At 39.2% G+C, this 24169-nt stretch overlaps 1 protein-coding gene across 1 annotated transcript; it reads left to right on the forward strand.

Annotated features, from left to right (window-relative positions):
- Positions 1 to 347: 347 nt before the first annotated feature.
- On the forward strand, positions 348 to 914 carry LOC131018785 (uncharacterized). The gene is made up of 2 exons (XM_057947493.1): positions 348 to 698; positions 765 to 914. The coding sequence occupies exons 1-2, from the start codon at positions 348 to 350 to the stop codon at positions 912 to 914; spliced, it is 501 nt and encodes a 166-aa protein (XP_057803476.1).
- Positions 915 to 24169: the final 23255 nt, after the last annotated feature.

Here is a 24169-nt window from a genome sequence, read left to right on the forward strand (position 1 = left end):
TATGTTTGGCTTCGGCGAAAAGTATTCATCATCTTTTCTTGCAGTGCAGTGCTTCTAAGCAGATTTGGGCTTCTTTTCTGGATTGGTTCGGTCAGCGCCAACTCCTGGATAGAGTGGATATTCATGATTTTATGGTTGCGGCTTGGAACATTAACTTCAGCTCACAACTTCTCAGTTTCTGGAAAGCTGGTATTATCTCTATTTTATGGGCCATTTAGGATGGACGTAACTCTTACAAGTTCGATAATAAGCCTTTTTCTCCTGCTCATGTTATTTCTGTTTTCAAAGTTTTTTTCAAGGAGATGTATGCCATTTTTTCGAAGCTCGGTGCCATGAATAACTCCTAGATGGACTACTCTATGATTCGAGCTATTGTGGTTTCTTCTCGGGTTGCTGCTTCGCCAAAAGTTATTAACGTTTATTGGTGGCCGCCAATTGACGACTGGATTAAAGTTAATACAGACGGTTCGGCCCTTGGGGCCCCGGGCAAGATTACCGCTGGCGCGTTCTTTCGCGACAAGTGGAGTTGGGTTAGAGGGTGCTTTCACATTAAAGGTGGTATTGGCTTTGCCTTCAAAGCTAAATTACTTGCCATTATCACGGCTATTGGTATTGCTCATTCTAGGGGCTGGACTAAACTTTGGGTTGAGGCGGATTCTAGTTATGTGGTGTCTTTGCTTGAAACTCATTCTAAACAGGTTCCATGGTGATTTATTGTTGCATGGAATAACACCTTACGTTTGCTTAATGATTTCACTTTGCAGATCTCTCATATTTATCGGGAGGGTAATCAGGCTGCGGATCTTATGGCCAATCCTCAGAGACATGAAGGTTGGTGGCCCTATGCTATTGATGAGATTAAACATGCGGTGGCAATGGACATGTCGTCGCATAGTTACATTTGCTATAAGTGATGGGTCGTTTGTTCTTTGCTCTGGGCAACGGGATGTCTTTTGCGTTTAGTGGTGTTTGGATGGTTCTCATGGGTTTTTTCAACCATCGAGTGTGCTCGTGGTTGGGTCATGGTGGACTGTGTCTTTATAGTAGCTCCGTGATGAGGAGTTTCTTTCCTTATCGACGTTGAGGCTTCCCCATTTGCGTGGCGGTGGAGTACTAAACTGGTGTATGGGTAGGGGGGAATACACCAGTAGGTTATTTTTAAATTAAAACTGAAACTAATGTTCAGTAAGTGAAAGATCAGTTTGTAGGCTGAGATTGATAATGAGTCAGTCAGTTTAACTTCAGTGTGAGGAACTGGTCATCAAACTGAAATTCAGTTAGGGTTATAGCCTTTTCAGTTTTACATCAGAGTAGTGTTAGAAATCCTACTGACTGTCATTAGACTTGTCAGTTGGACTGATAACACTGAAGCGGAAGCGATTTAAGAAATAGCCTTTAAAGAAACAATTATCATTTTTTAGGGTTTATCCTTTAAGTTATCAGTTTTCAGTGTAATTCAGAATGAATGCGCATATAAGAACTGAAATACTGAAAGTAATAAACAACACAAGAATTTTTACGTGGTTTGGAATACTGATTCGTACGTCTACGGTCAGTAGATCACACTGACAATCGATTAGGGTCGTGCTTACGGGTGCACACCAAACCTTACAACCGAAACACTCGTTTCAGTGCCAACAACTGTTGGACTTCTCTTCCTTAGCTTACTGGTGCTAAATAAATCACACGTTTAGTTTGCGGGTACTAAACAACCTAGTGTTCAGACAACTGTCTCGAACACTTTCTCAAACTCTCTTTTCTCTCTCTTTGAAAAGGGTTCGAATTTCCAACTAGGATTACTGAGAAAAGGCTCCCAGTAATCAATTTCTAGGCTTAGGGTATGGAAAGTGTTTGCCTAGAAAAGCTAAGAGAATGTGTGTTATCAGTTAAGACTGATAGTTTACAACAGTAGGCATTCTTTTCTTCGATTCAACTTTGATTTTAGTGAGTTAGCTTGACTCTTGAGTTCGACAGAGTTTCAGCTTTGTGCGTGGAATCGGTGAAGAATGAGGTTAATCATTGAGCTCTATTTATAGGCAGCGTCTTGAGAAAGATTCGTTGGAGGAGGTCAGTCTTGAGATATCTGCCGTTGTGACTCAGATTTGAATTCGGGCTAAGGTCCTCAGTCTTCGTTCTCTACAAAAGAAACAAGGTACCGTCCTTTCATCTGAATGAGAGGGTGTTGCAGAGTAAAGCAGCACGTAAAAGGAAACTCCGTATTCTAAATGGCGATTCTACAGATCTGCGAGGTTGTCTTAGTTTAGCTTCATTTGAAATGAATGATACAACCTTAAACTGAAAATCAATTTGGGACAGACAATCAGTCCGATGTTTCTGTCTGAAACTTTACTTAAGTATCAGTCCTGCTTTATCCGACATGGCACGTATCAATGTTTTCCTAACACTGATACTTCAGTATACACGTCCTTCAGTGCGAGTCAGCAGTCTTGAATCTCTTGGTCTTCAGTCTTCACTCTAGCTAATAAAATGAACTATAACACTTGAGTTCAGAAATACTCTAGTCTAGTAAAGAGTAAACTAAGTGTTTTGGGATCATCAAAATGAGGATAGGCTATTTCTATTATTTTCCCAATAATTTCTCCCCTTTTGATGATGCCAAAACCATACAGAAAATCCTATGGAAAAACTTAAAGCAGGTTCCTATAAACTGAGGGAAAACACTTATCCCTTAACAATATAATCTTAAACCCTGCAAACAGAAGACTCAACCAATAGAATGCAACAAGACTAAAATACTGTAATATGTACCAGAGCATATCAAAACAACAGTAATAGAGCTAATACCCAACCAGAAGTATCAGAGCAAATAATGCAACAGTATCAGAGCAAGACACAACTGATAAGGCATCAAAGCAAAAACCAAAGTAAGCATGAAGAGCCCGTTTTTTGTGCTCTTTTCGTGTGTATTTTAGGTCTAGATCGAGTTTTTTTTTTTGTGGATTTTGAGTCTTTTGTGTTTGGAAGAACAATTTTATGCATAAAGACAGGTGGACGAGATCTTGGGCAAAGTAGGCTGCATTCCGCAAAAGAGGCAAAGATTTGAGATCATTCGTGGGCATAATAGTCGTACTCCTTTTCCCAGACCAAGTACCGTGTGGAATTCAGATTGTGTTTTCAAAGGCACAGCGGCGAGACAGGAGCAAAATCTGGCATTCCAGGGCAAAGTAGAAAAATCTGGCATACCAGGGCAAAGCGAAAAAAATTGGTGTTCATGGGCAAAGCCGCAAGTCGAGCAAAACCTAAGCAGAAATATGATGCTAACTTTAGGTCATACCTAGCATACAAGGGCACAGCGCGCACCCATCAACATAAGGAAAGAAAAAGACGGATATTGACTTTCCTTTTATAGGGAGATCCGTGTAATTTACTTGCCAAAATAAGAGATGCATATCTGATTTGGGCTAAGCATATATGGAAAGAATTCTCGGCAACTTGGCTGCGCCCAGAAGCCCTAGCCACCGTGCCCAGAAACCCTAGCTGCTGCGCTCAGAAGCCCTAATCTGCATGGACCTGGTCCAAGGCCCACTACCATTCTCTATATAAAGAAACACTCATCTACGCCCAGAGGGAGCTGGAGAGGAATTTTTACCACACATAATTTTCAGCCATTCTTCACCTTAGATTAGTTTATTTTTTATTTCTATTTTCAATGAGAGTCTAGCCAAGGAATAAACAAGCCGTTTGGGCACGTTTTTATTTTATGTACTATTTTTATTTGTTTTGGGCATAGTTGGTGTTGCCCAAAGATTGCTTTTATTTTTGAACATCTATTTCAATTCAAGTATGTTTATTTCGTTTATTTATTTTATGTTATTTTATTTAATTATGTATAGATAATTGTTTTACTTGGTTTGGGCTAAAATCGAGTTAAGTATGAGCATGTGAAATTGTGAGGTCGTGTGATGAGCCCATGTTTGTGCTCGTTTTTTGTGTCTGTTTTAGGTTTAGATAAAGTCTTTTTTCCTTTGTTTTGCTAGAGTCAGTCGCCTGGGAGGGCGTAGTTCCAGGGCAGGCTCGTTCTTTGGGCAGAAGGTGCTTTTAAGGCATAATGCTACTGCATTCCGCGAAAGAGGCATGAGTTTGAAGTAGAGGAGTTTGGGACACTCAAAAGCTTGTTTTGAAGACCAAAAGTCCGAGAAGCAGGATGTTGGGCAAACCGACCTTTGTCCATAAGTAATGCGCGGGATCCAGTTGCACCGAAAGAAGGTTCTAGGCATAATGCGACTTCGGTTCGGGGAAGAAGTGTGGGCACAACTACAGAGCCAATTGGAGATGGAAGCAGCATGTTACAAAAGCTTAGATGAAGTTTGGAGTTTCTCAAGGCAAACCGACCCTTTGCCCATAAGTACCGCGTAGGACCCAGTTGCATGAGAAGATGATCGTGGGCAGAAGGTACAGACGGGGCAGAGAAGAAGAGTGCATGAGATGGAGTACATAAATTCGTGTTGTGGGAAAAGGCACAATCTGATCAGAAGATGTAGATAAGGAAAGAAATCAAAAAACCTTATCCCTTGAGGTTTGGATAAGGAAAGAATCAGCCTCCAGGTCAGAATGCAATCTCTGGCAGAAGGAGCCCTAATTCCAGCCCACTCCTTTTGGGCCCAGCTTGCGCAGCCCTAACTCATGCCTATAAATACCACATAGCTTTGAACCATTTAGAGGAGGAGAGACAGTAGAGAGGGAGGCACGAATTTTTGAGAGACCACTGCTGTAGTTTTACTTTCCATAGTTAGGTAGGAGTAGTCGCCCCTTATGGGCATAGTCGTTTAATTTTCTGTTCATGTTTTCTGCGGCACTTTTGGCCGTAAGTACCCTTTTGCCTTAAGTAAGTTTCCATTTCAATTTTTACTTTATGTTTTCATTTATGTCTTTTTCCTTTGTTATTTATTTTATGTTTGGCTAAGTTTTATATTCTGATTTGGGCAAGATGATCTAAACATGAACACTTAACTCGAGAGGTCTAATTTGGGCATAATAACTGTATGAGCATATTCCCAATACACTAGGTTTGATTTCAAAAAGGTTGTAACAACTTGGTTAATTAATTGATCACTAGTTAACTAGGGAGTTCTGGCCACAAGTAATACTTTGGGCACAAGGCGAAACGCAATCGACCTCCAAAATAGTACAACGAGTGTTGGAGTCGTGACTGCTGTGAAATATCGGCGTAAGAGTCAAGTGGGTCTATCTAAATCCTAAAGCATTATGGGCAAAGCACAACTAGCGATAGGCCATCGCAGAGAGCGTGGATGTTGCCCGGGGTAGTTGATTTCCATTAGCTGAACCTTCTAAGGGATCATAAACTGAAATGATAGATTGGGCAAGGAGTTTTTACGTGCGTGATGAGTGACAATAGGGGCGCAACAATTCTTACGCCTATAACCACTGGTATGCAAGTATAGTAATTTATCTTTGCACCAATGATCGAGTGCCTCGTTCATGTTTAGTGATTCGAACCCAAGTCAGAATTGTTTTGTTATTTGATTTATTTACCTTTGTTATTTCAGTTTAGGTTGGAAACCCCGTTCTTCCCATAAGCACGTTGTGGTCAGAACACTGCAGGATACAAACCCTTTTTTTAGTGACACCCTTGCAGGAGGAGTTACTGCTCAGTTCCCTGTGGATTCGACCCTGGACTTACCACTAGCTAGTCTAGTTATGGGCACAGGATATTTTATTTGCGCGAAGCTCAAACGACGGCTTCGTCAGTCGTATATTGGAAAAGTAGCTGCGCATGTGTGTTCCCGAAGCATTAGTTCTGAATCCAAACAACTTGGGCAAACCCAGATCTTTGTTAGGCTGATGACGTTCTGGGCAAAGACAGGTTACAAGAAATACATGGGCATAACTTTGGAGAAATCCTACTCCACATCGTGCGGCTGATGCGAGCGGTTGTAGTATGCCTCTTGCATGCCTGTGACCAATTAGGTCTGCTGTTTGGTAATGCGTTCTGGGCATACCCGCACAACTATAACTTGATGCGGAGAATCTACCAAGACAGAGGGAAGAAGGGTGTACACTTTCACCCAATACGAAAGGCGCGTATGAGGGCTGGGTGAGATTGTGCACGTGACACCGTGACAATGGGGGCACATCTCATTGATCAACGACCAATAACCAATGATACACGGGCACAACGAATATCCTTGAACCAATGAGCGATGACTATGTCCAAGCATGACGAGACTATGCCCAAACCAAGTTGCTTTTATTTTTTATTTTTTATTTGTTTTATTTCAGGTTCTTTGTTCTCTGGGCAAAGCCTTTTGTCTTCAATGCTCTGACCAAAGTGATTGATTGTGACACCGTAACAAGATAGAAGAATACACCAGCTCCTCGTGGGATCTACCTTATACTTACCACTAGCGGAACCTAGCTGTGGGCATAGGAAAAATATAAATTTATTTTGTCCAAGGTCTTGACGACGGGCTTCGGCAAAATTGGTGCCGTTGCCAGGGAGTTGCAATTCAAGTATTTTTCTCTCGTTTTGTTTTTATTTTTGTTTGAGCCTAACTTTGTAGGGCAAGATGATGGATCACCAACCTATGGATCAAAGTCTTGACCCCAAGATTGATGAACTATGTAGCACCCTACACTTGATGAGGACCATGATGATAGAGTCACTCAAAGCTTGCCAATTGTGCTCAGCCACCACTCACCAAGCAGACCAGTGCCCTACTTTGCCCAGAAGAGTGAATTTCTTTAGGCATAACAATTATGGCAGAGGCTTTGGGCACAACCATCAGTTTAACCAGAATAGCAGAACTTACAACCATAGATGGAGGTAACAAGAGAGTTTCATGTGGTATGACAACCAACAATGGGCAAAAGAACCTCAATGACAACCTCATTTCAAGCAACCTCAATATGCCTAGAGCACAAAGCCAACACTTAAGGAGATGGAGACCCTGGCAGAACTTGTACAATCCATGGTACAAGATGTTGTCAGGGCACAACAAGAGCACGAGGAGTTCAAAATAGAGGTAAGAGACACACTCAATTTCCTCAACGATCAAATGCTCACTATGTCTGCATGTATGGAGAAGGTCAAAATGTCCAACCTAAAGACCATCATGCCCCCAGAGGTTGATTTTGAGAGCCACTCTGCCCAGAATGGCAAGCTAGAGGTAGATTGTGAAGAAGATGAGATGGAAGAGGTGCTTGTGCCCAAATACGGCAAGCCCATTCCACCCCAAATTAGACCAACATTCCCAGGGAGGTTGGCCATACATCGAAAAGATGAGAGATGGACCAAAACGGAGGAAGCCACTTTGCCCCTTTCATCAACCATTTGCCATTTGCCCAAGTCAGAGACCACTATGCGCACAGATGCAGAGTTCAACTGTCATCATGCCCAGAATGGCGAGTCAAAAGCAAACCATGAAGAAGACGAAGGCCAAAATGAGAGTAGCAATGCTACACCAGAACTGCTATGCCCAGAGACTCCAAAGTCAAAGCTGCCAGAGACACTTTACCACACATAATTTTAAGCCATTCTTCACCTTAGATTAGTTTATTTTGTATTTCTATTTTCAATGAGAGTCTAGCCAATGAATAAATAAGCCCTTTGGGCACATTTTTATTTTATGTACTATTTTTATTTGCTTTGGGCAGAGTTGGTGTTACCCAAAGATTGCTTTTATTTTTGAACATCTATTTCAATTCAAGTATGTTTATTTTATTTATTTATTTATTTTGTGTTATTTTATTTAATTATGTCTAGGTAATTGTTTTACTTGGTTTGGGCTAAAATCGAGTTAAGTATGAGCATGTGAAATTGTGATGTCGTATATGGGCAAAGTAACTGTGCATGTGTGTTTCCGAAGCATTAGGCCTGAACCAAACACTTGGGCAAACCCAGAGCTTTATTAGATCGATGACGTTCTGGGCAAAGTTAGGTTATAAAAGCAATAGTGGGCACAAGTTTGGAGAAATTCTATTCCATATCGTGCAGCTGATGCAGGTGGTGGTAGTATACCTATGTCATATCTGTGACCAATTGGGTCTGCTGTTCGATACTGCGTTATGGGCATACCTGCACAACTACAGCTTGATTCGAGGAATCTACCAGGGCAGAGGGAGGAAGGGTGTACACTTTCACCCAATACGAAGGGCGCAGATGAGGGCTGGGTGAGATTGTGCACGTGACACCGTGATAATGGGGGCACATCTCATTGATCAACGGTCCATAACCAATGATACACGGGCATAGCGAATATCCTTAAACCTATGAGCGATAACTGTGCCTAGACTTGACGAAACTATGCCCAAACCAAGTTGCTTTTATTTTTTATTTTTCTTTTGTTTTATTTCAGGCTCTTTGTTCTGTGGGCAAAGCCTTTTGTCCCCAACGCTCTGACCGAAGTGATTGATTGTGACACCGTGACAAGAGAGAAGAATACACCAACTCCTCGTGGGATCGACCCTATACTTAACGCTAGAGGAACCTAGCTGTGGGCATGTGAAAAATATAAATTTATCTTGTCCGAGATCTTGACGACGAGCTTCGACAAAGCACAAAGCAAATCAGAACCTGGACAAAGAGATATTATTTTCAGGGTGAATTGAAAAGGATATATCTTTATTTCATTAGAAACTGATAAGGCATCAATTTCTATGGGGACATACATAGCTGATAAACACTTATTTTGTATTGTTTTATGAGTGTTTTAGTGCTTAAAGTGCTAGGATTATGTTTGATTGTGATATAATTTGGTTTAAGTTTCATATTCTTTTGTGATATTACGTTTGGGTATGGTTTTGGCTATTTTGTTATAGGTTTGAGTGTTTTGAAAGCTAAATATGGATATGAAGATCCAAGTGTCGAGTTACAAGTGTTTCAGGTATGAAAATCAAGAAAACAAGCTCGAAGGCCTAAAAAATTGAAGTAACAGAAAGAACAGCAGACTGCCAGCGACCCAGCCAACGATCGCATTCCAATAAGGAAATTTTGTGAAGGGCACGACGACCTTATGTTTATGTTTATGTTTTCTTTTACTATGTATGGCGAAGTTTTTAATTTGATTCTAGGGTTTGTAAATGGTTAATAAGATTTATGTGATTAATTTGTTAATATCTATTTGCCTTCCAGTTTATAATTCATAATTCCTGGTGCTTGAATTCTTGTGAATTATCTGATCAATAGTTTGCATGTTTAGCTATTCGATTTAAGACCTGGCGGAGATAATTGTTTAGCGGATTCAGGAATATGATATGATTTTAACCTTGAGACCTGACAGAGATAATTGTTTAGCGGATAGGTGGATCATAGGGAGCTATTCTTAGGAGCTATTGGGAGTTAGTAGATTATCTTGAGACCTGACAGAGATAGATAATTTATTAATCTACAATCTTTACTGCTCTAACGAGAGTAATTGATTAAATGCGTGATATCTCATCATAATTGGATTAAATTGGTAAATAGGATTAATTGGTTCATTGTGTGGATTTAGTTAACGACTTTACTACCCTAGGATCAGTTGCTTTATCATTTGATTTATTTACCTGAATTTTATTTGTCATTGTTTGCAATTTGGTTTTGATTAAATGTTCTTCCTATATCGATTGTCTGGATACTGTGATGGTTTAGATTAGGAGTACTTAGAGTCTTTTCTTTTATCAATCCCTGGGGATACGATACTCTGCTTGCTATTTTCGTGCTACAATTACACTATTTAGTTGTAGTTTTGTTGTTAGTTAAAATAGTGATCAATAGCTTGAAGGCAAGAAGAAACATACATAGCCAAAATGGCAAGATAAAAGCAGAGAGATACTGTCACAGCCCAAAATCGTTTACTTCATTTGCAAATTTTATTTGGAAATTATTATATTTTTTTTTGTTATTAATATATATATTTATGAGTCGAGTTGTGATGAATCTAGTCGCGCCCCTAGTTAGATAGTTAATTTTAAGTTACAAATTTTAATTTTAGTAAATAGTAAATTTATTTCTCAAAGAATAGGCCATGTATATACATAATCGTATAATTTCCTATATTGGGCCTTAATTCTTATATAACTACTTACCATTATTGGGCCTGAATAAATTTCTCTATATTGGGCCTCAATTACTTTTGTTGGGCTAAAGTATTATGAGCCCATCTCATTTTAGAAAAAAAAATCATTAGCATTTATATTTCTTCTTTACTTACTGTTTTGAAATTTCTACCGTTTCTAATTGAAACAATAGCTACGTGTTTTCTCCCTAGCCACAATTCCATTTTTCATCTTCAGCCACTTAATTTCTCTTTTCCTTTTTCAGCCACATGATTTTACTTAAAAATCTTCAGCCACAAATTTAATTTCGTGCAGCCCAAGAATTGAGTACTATTTAAACACAAATCACCCGAATTTGTATACCAGCAATTTACTCTTCATCTGTTCACTTCACCATATAAACTCAATCCGCCATTTCTCACTGCACATCATCAATCGGTGCGGCGCGACTAGGACGTAACTTTTGATTGAATTTCTTAAAGTTAGCCTTCAAGTTCAAGTTCAAAATTCAGGTGTGGGATTATTTAAATGCATGCTGTGGTGATTCTTGTCCATTTTAATATTATGTGTTTACCATATGTGAGTTGCATTAAATTATATATCGCCAGGGGCCGGCTCAATCGGTCCAGGACGGAAAGGTCCTTGGTATGCCACAGTGCGACTTTCAGTTACGAATGTATTGATCATATGTGATTCTCATTTTATTAACGTGGACAATGATTGCATGTTCCCACACTGAGCGTACCCTGTATGCTCATCCCATACTTAACATTTTCAGGATTTTAAAGGCCGGAGGCGCGTGGAAGGTCGAATGACGAGTCAAATATTTTGAATTTAGCATTACTTAAAAATGTTAGTTTGAGTAAAGTATGTTTAAATAAAAATTTATTTCCTGATTTTCTCATTAAATATTTATTTATATTCATAGTTTTTCCGCGTGCGTTTTCATTTAAAATTAAAATGGATTTGGGTGTCACAAGGTGGTATCAGAGCAGGTCTACTTTCCTGTAGACTCTGCAAAATAAAATTTTTCTTAAAATGTTTTTAAGTCAAGTATGACAAATCCATTCGACCTCTACGTGCTCCGACATCAAGGTAAAGATATTTCAAATATTTTTCAAGGGGATGAGTATAAATTATTTACGTTGAAAGTATTTTGAATTTGCTGCAATAATTGAAGTTATTATGAGAAAATTCAAGTTCAGTATTCAAGTTATTATGTTGAAGATTATTGCAGCTATGATTTATTAAATTTCGAGGATGAAATTTTTTTTAAGTGGGTAGGTTTGTCACAGCCCAAAATCGTTTACTTCCTTTGCAAATTTTATTTGGAAATTATTATATTTTTTTTTGTTATTAACATATATATTTATGAGTCGAGTTGTGATGAATCTAGTCGCGCCCCTAGTTAGATAGTTAATTTTAAGTTACAAATTTTAATTTTAGTAAATAGTAAATTTATTTCTCAAAGAATAGGCCATGTATATACATAATCGTATAATTTCCTATATTGGGCCTTAATTCTTATATAACTACTTACCATTATTGGGCCTGAATAAATTTCTCTATATTGGGCCTCAATTACTTTTGTTGGGCTAAAGTATTATGAGCCCATCTCATTTTAGAAAAAAAAAATCATTAGCATTTATATTTCTTCTTTACTTACTGTTTTGAAATTTCTACCGTTTCTAATTGAAACAATAGCTACGTGTTTTCTCCCTAGCCACAATTCCATTTTTCATCTTCAGCCACTTAATTTCTCTTTTCCTTTTTCAGCCACATGATTTTACTTAAAAATCTTCAGCCACAAATTTAATTTTGTGCAGCCCAAGAATTGAGTACTATTTAAACACAAATCACCCGAATTTGTATACCAGCAATTTACTCTTCATCTGTTCACTTCACCATATAAACTCAATCCGCCATTTCTCACTGCACATCATCAATATCGGTGCGGCGCGACTAGGACGTAACTTTTGATTGAATTTCTTAAAGTTAGCCTTCAAGTTCAAGTTCAAAATTCAGGTGTGGGATTATTTAAATGCATGCTGTGGTGATTCTTGTCCATTTTAATATTATGTGTTTACCATATGTGAGTTGCATTAAATTATATATCGCCAGGGGCCGGCTCAATCGGTCCAGGACGGAAAGGTCCTTGGTATGCCACAGTGCGACTTTCAGTTACGAATGTATTGATCATATGTGATTCTCATTTTATTAACGTGGACAATGATTGCATGTTTTCACACTGAGTGTACCCTGTATGCTCATCCCATACTTAACATTTTCAGGATTTTAAAGGCCGGAGGCGCGTGGAAGGTCGAATGACGAGTCAAATATTTTGAATTTAGCATTACTTAAAAATGTTAGTTTGAGTAAAGTATGTTTAAATAAAAATTTATTTCCTGATTTTCTCATTAAATATTTATTTATATTCATAGTTTTTCCGCGTGCGTTTTCATTTAAAATTAAAATGGATTTGGGTGTCACAGATACAATCAGGGATTTTGACCGTAAATCCTAACAAGGGCGTTCTTTACTCCGGCAACTTGCTTGTGATCCCACTTCTCTTCGAGATTTCATATGTTGTAGATGGCCTTAAGTTCTTGTTTGATTGTCTCCCGGTTGATATGTCCATCGGTCTTGGGTGGTGTCAGTTTGATCAGCAATAGATATGGGATCATCTGAATTCTGGCATCAGCAGCACCATCAGAGAGTTTCTTGATCTTATCCCGCTCACTGTTGGATTTGTATACTGAAAGCAAGAACGTTTTATGCTTGTATACAATGATTCCTGTGTTCACTATTTAATCTCCTATCTGATTGGGTTCATGATTGCATATGTATGTTCTTTATCTCTATATAAATAGATTATATGGTGTGTTGTAGATCACAGAAGAGCGTATAATTGGAATAACCTTAAGAGATATAATATAATCACAGCCGAAATAACTCTAGGACAAGTTATTGGTTTAGGCTGCGGTATAGATGGAAGTAGCTTGTCTTGATTACTTATCTATACTGGTACGTCATAACGTATTGATAGGACCACAGTGAGATGTATTCTTCTATCTGACTTAAGTGAAGAATCAAGATCTCGGTAACTTATATGATCTTAATACTAATAAGATTTAAGATATATATGTTGATTCGTTTATCACTTTGATTTACTATGAGCGAGAGTTATATAGTAACCTGAGTACTCTGTATCTTGGGTGATAGCGGTTAATATATGATATTTGATTATCTGTATTAGTACTCGTATCCGTATAGGATAATGACATCCCCTTAAGGAGCTCAATAATATTTATTGCGTTAAACCCTGCAGGTTGATTAAGTTCAGGCGCAATAATAAGTTTTGAGTGGTACTGCTTAAGGATTACAAAGAGATTAATTAATTAAGGCTGTCAGAGCTATAATTAATTAATGGATGTCGGATATTTTAAATACGAGGATTTAATAAGTCTAAATACAAGCCCCGACTCATCACCGACAATAAAGAGGTAAGTCAGTATCGATTCTCTAGTGGAATGAACTGATATTTATAAATTAATTATGGTCTGGGCTGACCATAGATAAATTAATTTATTTGAGGCCCATCTTTATTCCTTGTATCTGGTCCCTGGACTGGCCCAAAGTCTCCTAGCCCAGAAAGAGCTGGAAATCGTCCCTAGCCCTAAACCTGCGCCCCCTCCCTCTGTATTTTCTATTTAAATACAGTTGTCAGCTCTCAGGAAAGACACATTGATAAAATCAGTTTTTTTTAGAGTACTGGTAGGCGCAGGAAACGTGTGGGATTTTCCAGCTTGGGACTTTCATAGCTCGTTGTCCATCCAACGATGAAAGCTGAGCGGGATACAGTCGAGAAGATCAGAACTGGAGTCTTTCGATACGATCATCAACGACCTCTGCATCCGCTTTACAAGTAAGTATTCCTAACACCTATGTGCAGCTGTTAAATTCATAGGAGCATGTTTAAGATTAATAGTTGTATGATAAATTAATAATAATCCAAGAAACGATCATCGGGCAAACGGAACGTTAATTCAATTTAATATTCCTTCAATTGGTATCAGAGAACATGATTAATTTCTTGGCTCTATTATTAATTTATGTACGATTAATAATGTGCGTTGTTTTTACTGCTGTTGTTCTTCGTGGTCTGTTGATTCGTGGAATACGTCGTTTGACGTTGTAATCGTTTTTCACCACGAGAAAAATCCGTGGTTAGATTAGGATTTCAAATTGTATTTATTTTTCTGTTGTAATCTATAAAACTGAGGAACGAGATGAGAACGACAACGAATCAACGACGAGGTGCCGTGGCGGGTGCGGTGCGGCAAAGCTGCCGGCGCCGAGGGTAGCGCGCGCACGAGCGCTTGCACGCCTTGCGCCGCGCGCGCCTGATCGTGCGCCGTGCACGCTGCCGCTGCACGGGCTGATGCGCATGGTGGCTGGGCGAAACGGAGATGAGGCAACCGGCAGGGGCGGTGCGCGCCCGGGGCCGCGCCTGCGAGCCCAGCGGGCGGTGCGCTGCCGCTGCTCTCGCCGTGCGCTGCTGCTGCTGGTGCAGGTCAGGATGGCGAGAAGGAGGCGAGCGACGGGGGCGGGGCGCGCCCAGGGCAGCACCTGCGCGCTTTGCGCGCGGCGCGCCCAGCGGGCGACGTACTGCCGCTGCTGTTCCGCCCGCGCTGGAGGCTGCTGCTGCCGGATGGTGCGCCGGGCTGCTGCCGAGCTCGCGCTGGGCGTCAAGGGAGGCGGCGGCGCCTAGGGTTTCCGAACCCTAGGTGGCCGATTTTCCAAACCCTAGGGGGCCCAAACCCTAGTTTTTCCAAAGACGGGCCGCATGAAGTGTTCGGGCCAAGTTTTAGTTTTTGGGTTTATTTTATTTTTATTTTTCTTTAAAAATAGAATAGATGTTGGAATTCCACGAATGGGTCACGAAGAATTTTAATTCTTTATTTCTGTTCTTTGCATGTCGTGGTGTTAATCCTTTATGCTCTTTGCATGCTGTTTTGTCTTTGCTTGTTAATATGTGTTTATTAACTGCGCTTAGACAAGCATGCTAAGTTTATCATTTTCTTAAGCATGTTTTAGAATTCTGCGAGCATGTTTTACATGTTGCGTTCTAGATGAGCATGATTAGGATTATGTGTTTGAGCATGAACAAACCTTTTGAATTAAAAAGACTAAGCAGTTTTAATAATTTTAAGGAATTAAAATTATTTCTAGACCTCCACATGTGGTCTCTAAACAAAGTGATTAGCAATGTGAGTAAACGTCCACACAACGTGGCTTACTTCACATTTGTTTCTCATAAGTTTGTCAGAAGAGGTTTCTATTAAAAATATTTAAATCTATTAAAGTAGTGGGAGTTATGCAGTAAACGTCCACACAGCGTGGCTTACTTGTATAATTTTCACAAGTACTTTGGAGAATGGAATTTAAATAAGATAACCAAGAAAATTAAATTGAAAGCGACATGGTCCTAGTGAGTATGTCAATTTCAAGAATTTAATTTTTAAGGTTAAATTGTGGTCAATGCTTAGATATCATATCAAGTACAATGTACAGCTCCCCGAGGAGTCCCTTCTTGATGATGATATGGTCTAGTTAAGGTGCCAACTATTAATTCCTTTTGTCAAAAGGTTAAGTTGACATGGGAATTAAATGACTAGGTGAATAGTCTGGTTGAGGAGTTCGTGTGTAAACGTCCACACAGCGTGGCTTGCACATGGGATTCCTTGAGCCGTAGGAGGTTTCATTAATATTGTTTTTATCAAAAGGTTACAATATTATTGTTACGAACTATATGCTTTCATGTTCTTACATGTTTAAATTGTTTACTTTTAGATATGTCTATGTCTCCGATCATTAATATTTTAGCTAGCAATCCTCTCACCGGTCCTAACTATACCGAATGGAAACGCCACATAATGTATATTGTTGACGCTGATGAGCACAGTTTTGTGCTTACCACTCCACGTCCCGCGCCCTTAACTGATCAGTCGACTGATGCGGAACGTGAGGCGCATAGGAGGCGGCATAAGTCGAATAATATGGCCAAGTGCTATATTATGATGACTATGTCGCAAACTTTGCAACTCCAGCATCAGGGCATGGACGATGCGGCGACGAACATGTTAAATCTCTCTGAGGTTTATGAGGAGTCCGAAAGATCTGCTCGCTTTAACATGATGAGAGAAATCTTGGCATGTAAGATGAGCGATGGCAGTTCTGTGCACCATCATGTCATGCATATGATAAATCTGTTTGACAGGCTTGATCTGCTAGGACGGGGTATCGAAGGCGAAGCCAAAGTCGATATCATCCTCAACACTCTCCCCAAATCTTATGAGAACTTCCGTCTCAATGTCGTTATGAGCAAGGCCAACTATACTCTTAATGAGTTGTTGAATGCTCTAGTTACGGCGGAGGGAGTCATGGGCACGCAGAAGGAGAAATAGGTTCTTGTTGCTGCCAAGGGATCTGCTTCTTCGTCGAAAGGCGGGAAAAAGAAGTGGAAAGGTCCAAAGGGCAAGAATGACAACGAAGCTAGTGGGAGTGGCAAAGCCAAAGTGGACGGCCCTACCGGCGGTGTGAAGAAGCTGACGGGAAAGGGAAAGTGCTTCAAGTGCGGCAAGACTGGGCATTGGAAGAAAGATTGTCCGATGCTCAAGGCAAAGGGATAAGGTACGTCACAAGTTCTAGTAACTGAGACATGTTTAGCTTCGTTTTCTACTCATTCATGGGTAGTGGATACGGGGGCAACTGATCATGTTTGTTACACCTTGCAGGGCTTCAAGCCGACAAGGCAGCTGGAAAGTGATGAGATCACCATCTCCATGGGCAATGCGTCGAAGGTCGCAGCTGTTGCTATTGGAGATTTATCTTTATGTTTTGGTGATGATATTTTAGTTTTGAGAGATATTTTATATGTGCCGGATTTTCGGCGGAACATAATTTCTGTTTCAAAGTTATTTTTGGATGGATATTCTGTTACTTTTGATAGGGGTGTCTCTATCATGAAAAATAGCATGACTATTTGCTCCGGAATTTTGAACAACTCTCTCTATACTATTACATGTCCAATTAAAATTTTTGTCCATGTTGCATCTACATCACAAATCTGTCATAATCCGAATAAGAGGAAACACTTTTCTCATGAACAATATACACATGCATGGCACCTAAGGTTAGGCCACATCAATCTAAATAGGATCCAAAGGCTCGTTTCAAATGGAGTCTTGAAAGACTTTCAAGCTGTTCCATTTAGAACCTACGAATCCTGTATAGAAGGAAAGATGACGGCAAGGCCTTTTAAGGCCAAGGGGAATAGGGCCTCGCATGTGTTAGAATTGATTCACTCTGACTTGTGTGGACCGATGTCCACAAAAGCTCGTGGAGGGTATGAGTATTTCGTCACTTTCATTGACGATTACTCAAGGTTTGGGTGTATTTACCTACTTCAACGCAAGTCTTGTGACGCCCCAATTTTCTTTAAAAAAAAAGAAGCACTTTGATTAAAAATAATAAGATTTCAATATTAAATAACTAAAACTCAAATCCAATAGAGAAAAGTAAATAAACATCATAAACTGAGTCTTTATTTCAATTGAAAATAAAACATTATTCTTCTTTTATCTTGACCATCACTCGCCCCGCCTCTCATCGCCCGAGTCATCTCCTGAAAAAAAAATATTGTTTTGGGGTGAGTACAATAGACTCAGTGGGGTGCATTTATCCATATTATAAGAATCACAACAAGATATAAGTGGAATAAAAATCTGTCTGCTCTTTCATATTGCCCGAAAGCAATAACTTTCTGTCTCTTAGCCCGAAGGCTATATAACTTTCTGTATATAACATTCTGTCTCATATAGCCCGTAGGCTATAACTTTCTTTCTCATATAACCCGTAGGCTATAACTTTCTGTCTTATATAGCCCATAGGCTATAACTTCATGTCTCATATAACCCGTAGGTTTTGTCTCATATAGCCCATAGGCTATAACTTTCTGTCTCATATAACCCGTATGTTATAACTTTCTGTCTCATAGCCCGGAGGCTCTGCCTGCTTCTCACACATATAAATTGAGTAAAACGTATAATAAGGATAAATGTTAAATGCAACGTTATAACCCCACCTTAACCTTTCTTGAGCAAAACTCGCAATTAAATAATCAAGTCTCGCGCGCCGTTCCTAAAATGAATTATAAATCATAATTAAAATATACTTAATCAATGAATGCATATGAAGATGGATCTTTAAATGTGAATTAAATAAAATCTTTTTATACTATTACAAAATACATGTATCCATATAAATATTTAAAAATATGAACTTTAGGAAAAGAAATCTAACTTGTTAATTATATATATATATGAATATATAACAAAAATAATTTATACTGATAACATTTATATATACATATGTTTAGCGGAAAAATATGTATTATATTCCTATGTTTAATGATTAAGCAAATATATATATATATATATATATATATATATATCAAATGTTCCAAATAATTGTATCTAATATACTAAATAAGTAAAGTACAAAAAGTGTTCCAATATAACCTTTTCAATAACAGAAGGCTCAATTTATGCAATATAAATATATATTAAGACAAAATGAACTTAAAGTACATCTCTTTAGGGTGGTATATACATATACACGCATATTTCAAATATATATATATAGAGAACAAGAAAAAAAAAAGATTGCTCAACTTTAAAGATTTCAAATAACATAGTTCTATGCTTAACAAATGATATACGTACACCTCAAAATAATTAAAGAATAGCGAATGAAAATAGGGGTCTGGCAACTTTGCAAAAGAGGATTAACATTACTTATAATATGAAAGAGAAGGTGTTGTCTACACCTAGGAGAATTATAAAAAAACAAATTCGGAAGAGGAAGAAAACAACTACTAAGAAGAAAGAGGAATAAGTTATCTCGCTCCGAAAGAAAAGCTCGGTAATTATGTTTTTAAATGTGAGGAAAAGAATGAACATATGTGCTATTTATACTTGAAGGTAGGGATTTGTTTTTGGTAGAGAAATCAATCAAGAAAGATCTTTCCATAATTTTGATTTAGTAACAAAGGAAATATGAATTAGGGTAAATCTTACTTAAAATAATAAATGCAATAATAATAATAATAATAATAATAATAATAATAATAATAATAATAATAATAATAATAATAAATGCTTGAAGTGATTAAATGCTCATGCTCATGCAATATCTAGGCTCGGCTTATAAGACTTAAAATTTAAATAGCAAAAATAATTAAAGAATTTAAAAAAAATTGTAGTTAAAAAATATTTTGGGGCACTACAAGTTTGAATGCTTTGAGAAATTCAAAGAATTCAAGGCAGAAGTGGAGAAGAGAACGGGTAAATCTATCAAGTCATTGCGGTCTGATCGCGGTGGCGAATACCTCGGAAACAAATTTTTGCAATACTTGTCAGATTTTGGGATTACATCCCAATTGACTGCACCGGGTACTCCCCAACAGAACGGTGTAGCGGAGAGAAGAAACAGAACTCTTTTGGAAATGGTACGATCAATGATGAGCTATGCATCGTTGCCTATTTCGTTCTGGGGATATGCCTTGGAAACAGTGGTTTACTTGCTAAATCTAGTACCTTCCAAATCGGTTCCTAAAACTCCTATCGAGTTATGGTCAGGGCGCCAGCCCAGCTTAAGCCATATAAAGGTATGGGGTTGTCCTGCATACGTGCTAGACAAGGAAGCGAAGAAATTGGAACCTAGATGTGAAGTAATGCTGTTTGTAGGATATCCTATGGGAACGAAAGGTGGTTATTTTTATAATCCTAAGGATCAGAAAGTGGTTGTCAGCACCAACGCACGATTTTTGGAACAGGATTATATAGATAATCACAAATCTAAGTCCGAGATTGTTCTTCAAGAAATCGAAGGCAATGGACAGGCGATTTCATCACCCCAGCCAAGTGTGCAAGTGAATGCACCACAGGATACTGCACAAACCATTGTCACAGTTGTACCACCACCGCTTCGTCGTAGTGGGAGGGTTATAAATCAACCCGATCGATTTATGTTCTTGGGAGAGTCTTCGGATCTTCTTCCTGTTGATGAACAAAAGGATGTCGACCCTGATAACTATAGACAAGCGATGAAAGATCTGGATGCAGATTCTTGGTACGACGCCATGGTTTCTGAAATAGAATCCATGACTGCTATGGATGTATACGAGAAAACTGAACTACCTGATGGCTTCGAGGCTATAGGTAGTAAATGGGTATACAAGAGAAAGCGAGATTCGGATGGCGAAGTCGCAGCTTTTAAAGCTAGACTGGTGGCGAAAGATTATACCCAGGAACATGGTATAGATTATGATGAAACCTTTTCGCCGGTTGCTATGCTTAAGTCTATCCGAATACTCCTTGCCATAGCAGCCCACATGAACCTTGAGATTTGGCAAATGGATGTCAAAACCGTTTTTCTAAATGGTTTCCTTGAAGAAGGAAGGGACATTTATATGCAGCAACCCGAAGGGTTTGTGAAAAAGGGCGAAGAACATCTTGTTTGGAAGCTGAAGAAGTCCATTTATGGACTCAAGCAAGCTTCGAGGTCATGGAACAAGCGTTTTGACGAGGTGATTAAATCCTATGGATTTACTCGTTGTGAAAACGAAAGTTGCGTGTACCGGTTAGATGCCAATGGCGACGTAGTTTTTCTTGCACTTTATGTAGATGATATCCTCCTCATTGGCAACAATGTTGAGCTATTATCGGACATAAAGAAGTGGTTATCCAAACAGTTTCAAATGAAGGACTTAGGAGATGCAGCGTACATCACGGGGATCAAGGTTGTCCGTGATCGCCAGAAAATGATGTTGAGCTTATCTCAAGCGTCCTACATTGATACTGTGATTGCTCGTTTTAGCATGCAAACTGCCAAGAAAGGCTTGCTACCTTTCAGACATGGCATTCCTCTGTCTAAGGACATGTGTCCTAAGACACCTAGTGATGTTGAGGAAATGAGGAAGGTACCATATGCTTCCGCCGTAGGTAGCCTCATGTATGCAATGCTTTGCACGAGACCTGATATTTGCTATGTCGTTGGCATGGTTGCAAGATATCAGTCGAACCCTGGACCAGGACACTGGACTGCGGTTATAGGCTAGTTTACCAATCAGACAGTCTATTTCCTTTGGGTTACACCGATTCGGATTTCCATGCTGACCGGGATGAGAAGAGATCTACCTCTGGCTATGTGTTTACCTTGGGAGGTGGAGCCGTATCATGGCGGAGTGCAAAGCAGAAATGTATTGCAGACTCCACCATGGAAGCCGAATATGTAGCTGTTTCTGAAGCTGCTAAGGAGGCTGTATGGTTCCGGAACTACCTCTTGGATCTAGGAGTGGTGCCTAATTTGCCTAAGAGTATCATAATTTATTGTGATAACTCGGGTGCAGTGGCAAATTCTAAGGAACCCAGGAGCCACAAGGCGACCAAACACATAGAGAGAAAGTACCACATCATACGAGAAATCGTAAGCAGAGGAGATGTGCTAGTTGAGAAGATTGATACATTGGAGAACTTAGCTGACCCTTTCACGAAGAGCTTGCCGCAAAAGGCCTACGAGAAGCATGCTCGAGGGATGCGATTGCGATTGATGTCACCCACTTAGAGAAAAACTTTCAGTATAAGTGGGAGAAGAAGTGAAGTGTTTTTTGTAATAGCTAGTATTTAGACACATTGTATACTAAAAGTTTTGCTTTAGTATAAGTGGGAGATTGTTGGATTTGTATACTGAAAGCAAGAACGTTTTATGCTTGTATACAATGATTGCTGTGTTCACTATTTAATCTCCTATCTGATTGGGTTCATGATTGCATATGTATGTTCTTTATCTCTATATAAGTAGATTATATAGTGTGTTGTAGATCACAGAAGACCGTATAATTGGAATAACTTTAAGAGATATAATATAATAACAACCGAAATAACTCTAGGACAAGTTATTGGTTTAGGCTGCGGTATAGATGGAAGTAGTTTGTCTTGATTACTTATCTATACTGGTACGTCATAACGTATTGATAGGACCACAGTGAGATGTATTCTTCTATCTTACTTAAGTGAAGAATCAAGATCTCGGTAACTTATATGATCTTAATACTAATAAGATTTAAGATATATATGTTGATTCGTTTAGCACTTTGATTTACTATGAGCGAGAGTTATATAGTAACCTGAGTACTCTGTATCTTGGGTGATAGCGGTTAATATATGATATTTGATTATCTGTATTAGTACTCGTATCCGTATAGGATAATGACATCCCCTTAAGGAGCTCAATAATGTTTATTGCGTTAAACCCTGCAGGTTGATTAAGTTCAGGCGCAATAATAAGTTTTGAGTGGTACTGCTTAAGGATTACAAAGAGATTAATTAATTAAGGCTGTCAGAGCTATAATTAATTAATGGATGTCGGATATTTTAAATACGAGGATTTAATAAGTCTAAATACAAGCCCCGACTCATCACCGGCAATAAAGGGGTAAGTCAGTATCGGTTCTCTAGTGGAATGAACTGATATTTATAAATTAATTATGGTCTGGGCTGACCATAGATAAATTAATTTATTTGAGGCCCATCTTTATTCCTTGTATCTGGTCCCTGGACTGGCCCAAAGTCTCCTAGCCCAGAAAGAGCTGGAAATCGTCCCTAGCCCTAAACCTGCGCCCCCTCCTTCTGTATTTTCTATTTAAATACAGTTGTCAGCTCTCAGGAAAGACACACTGATAAAATCAGTTTTTTTTAGAGTACTGGTAGGCGCAGGAAACGTGTGGGATTTTCCAGCTTGGGACTTTCATAGCTCGCTGTCCATCCAACGATGAAAGCTGAGCGGGATACAGTCGATAAGATCAGAACTGGAGTCTTTCGATACGATCATCAACGACCTCTACATCTGCTTTACAAGTAAGTATTCCTAACACCTATGTGCAGCTGTTAAATTCATAGGAGCATGTTTAAGATTAATCGTTGTATGATAAATTAATAATAATCCAAGAAACGATCATCGTGCAAACGGAACGTTAATTCAATTTAATATTCCTTCACTCACTCCACTTGTTGAGAAAATATCTCCACACCTGTCTCTGAGTGTTGGCGTCCATCTGAAGATTGGTAAAGACAAGAGACCACTTGGTGTAGATCACTGGGCACCCACTTGTCTTGGTGCTCAAATTTAGTTTCTGTGGCGTGGGACTTTAGAATCCCCGCCTTTCCATAGGGAGCCAATTCTTGGGCGACCTTCAATTTCAGTACATTGACTAGAGGAGGAGTGGGATCACCAAGCTTCAATTTCTTCTTCGATGGAGGATCTTTCACTTCGATGCGCGACCTTTTCTTCAACAGATCCTTGGAGGATGTTTTGTATTGACGTGCAGGAAGGGCAACAACTTTTCCTTTGCCTTTTTCAGTGGAGGATGACCAATTGACCTGGCGGAGAATTCTTGACTCTTTCTAGTGAATCCTTCCCCCTTTTTGGCATCATCAGGGAGGAGGTCCACTTTGGCTTATAATGGATGTATGTCATGCTCAATTCTCGCGAGTTGCACGGGGTTAGCAGATCCTCTGACTTCTTGCATTTCAGTTTCCAGCGACTCTACCTTCGCTCTAAGTGGTTGAACTTCTTGATTTGCAAATAGTTGAATTGCATCATTGACGAGCCCAGTTTTCGTGCTATTTTTTAGTTTGTTTTTAGGTCTAGATCGAGTCATTTTGCATGTTTTTGTGTGTGTTTGTGCCTAGAAGGGCATATATTGGGATCTGGAGTGTGCAGGGCCGTACCGGGGTAAAGCATGATGTATTCCGCACAAGAGGGAAAAAACTTGAAAATCATTATTGGGCACAACATCCGCGCACCATTTGCCTAGGCCAAGTGCCATGAAAAATTCAATCGTGTTCAAGGGCAAAGCAGTAGCCAGATCGTGGGCGAATTTTGGCCAGAGAAGCGAACCAAACTTTGCGCAGAAGTTTAGCGTACATGGGCACATCGGTGCATTCCGTCAGTATAAGGAAAGAAGAAGACATAGATCATTTTGCCTTATTTACAAAAATCTGATATGATTGCTTACCATATGAACTAA

The sequence above is a fragment of the Salvia miltiorrhiza genome, chromosome 3, assembly GCF_028751815.1.
Source record: "Salvia miltiorrhiza cultivar Shanhuang (shh) chromosome 3, IMPLAD_Smil_shh, whole genome shotgun sequence".
NCBI lineage: Eukaryota > Viridiplantae > Streptophyta > Magnoliopsida > Lamiales > Lamiaceae > Salvia > Salvia miltiorrhiza.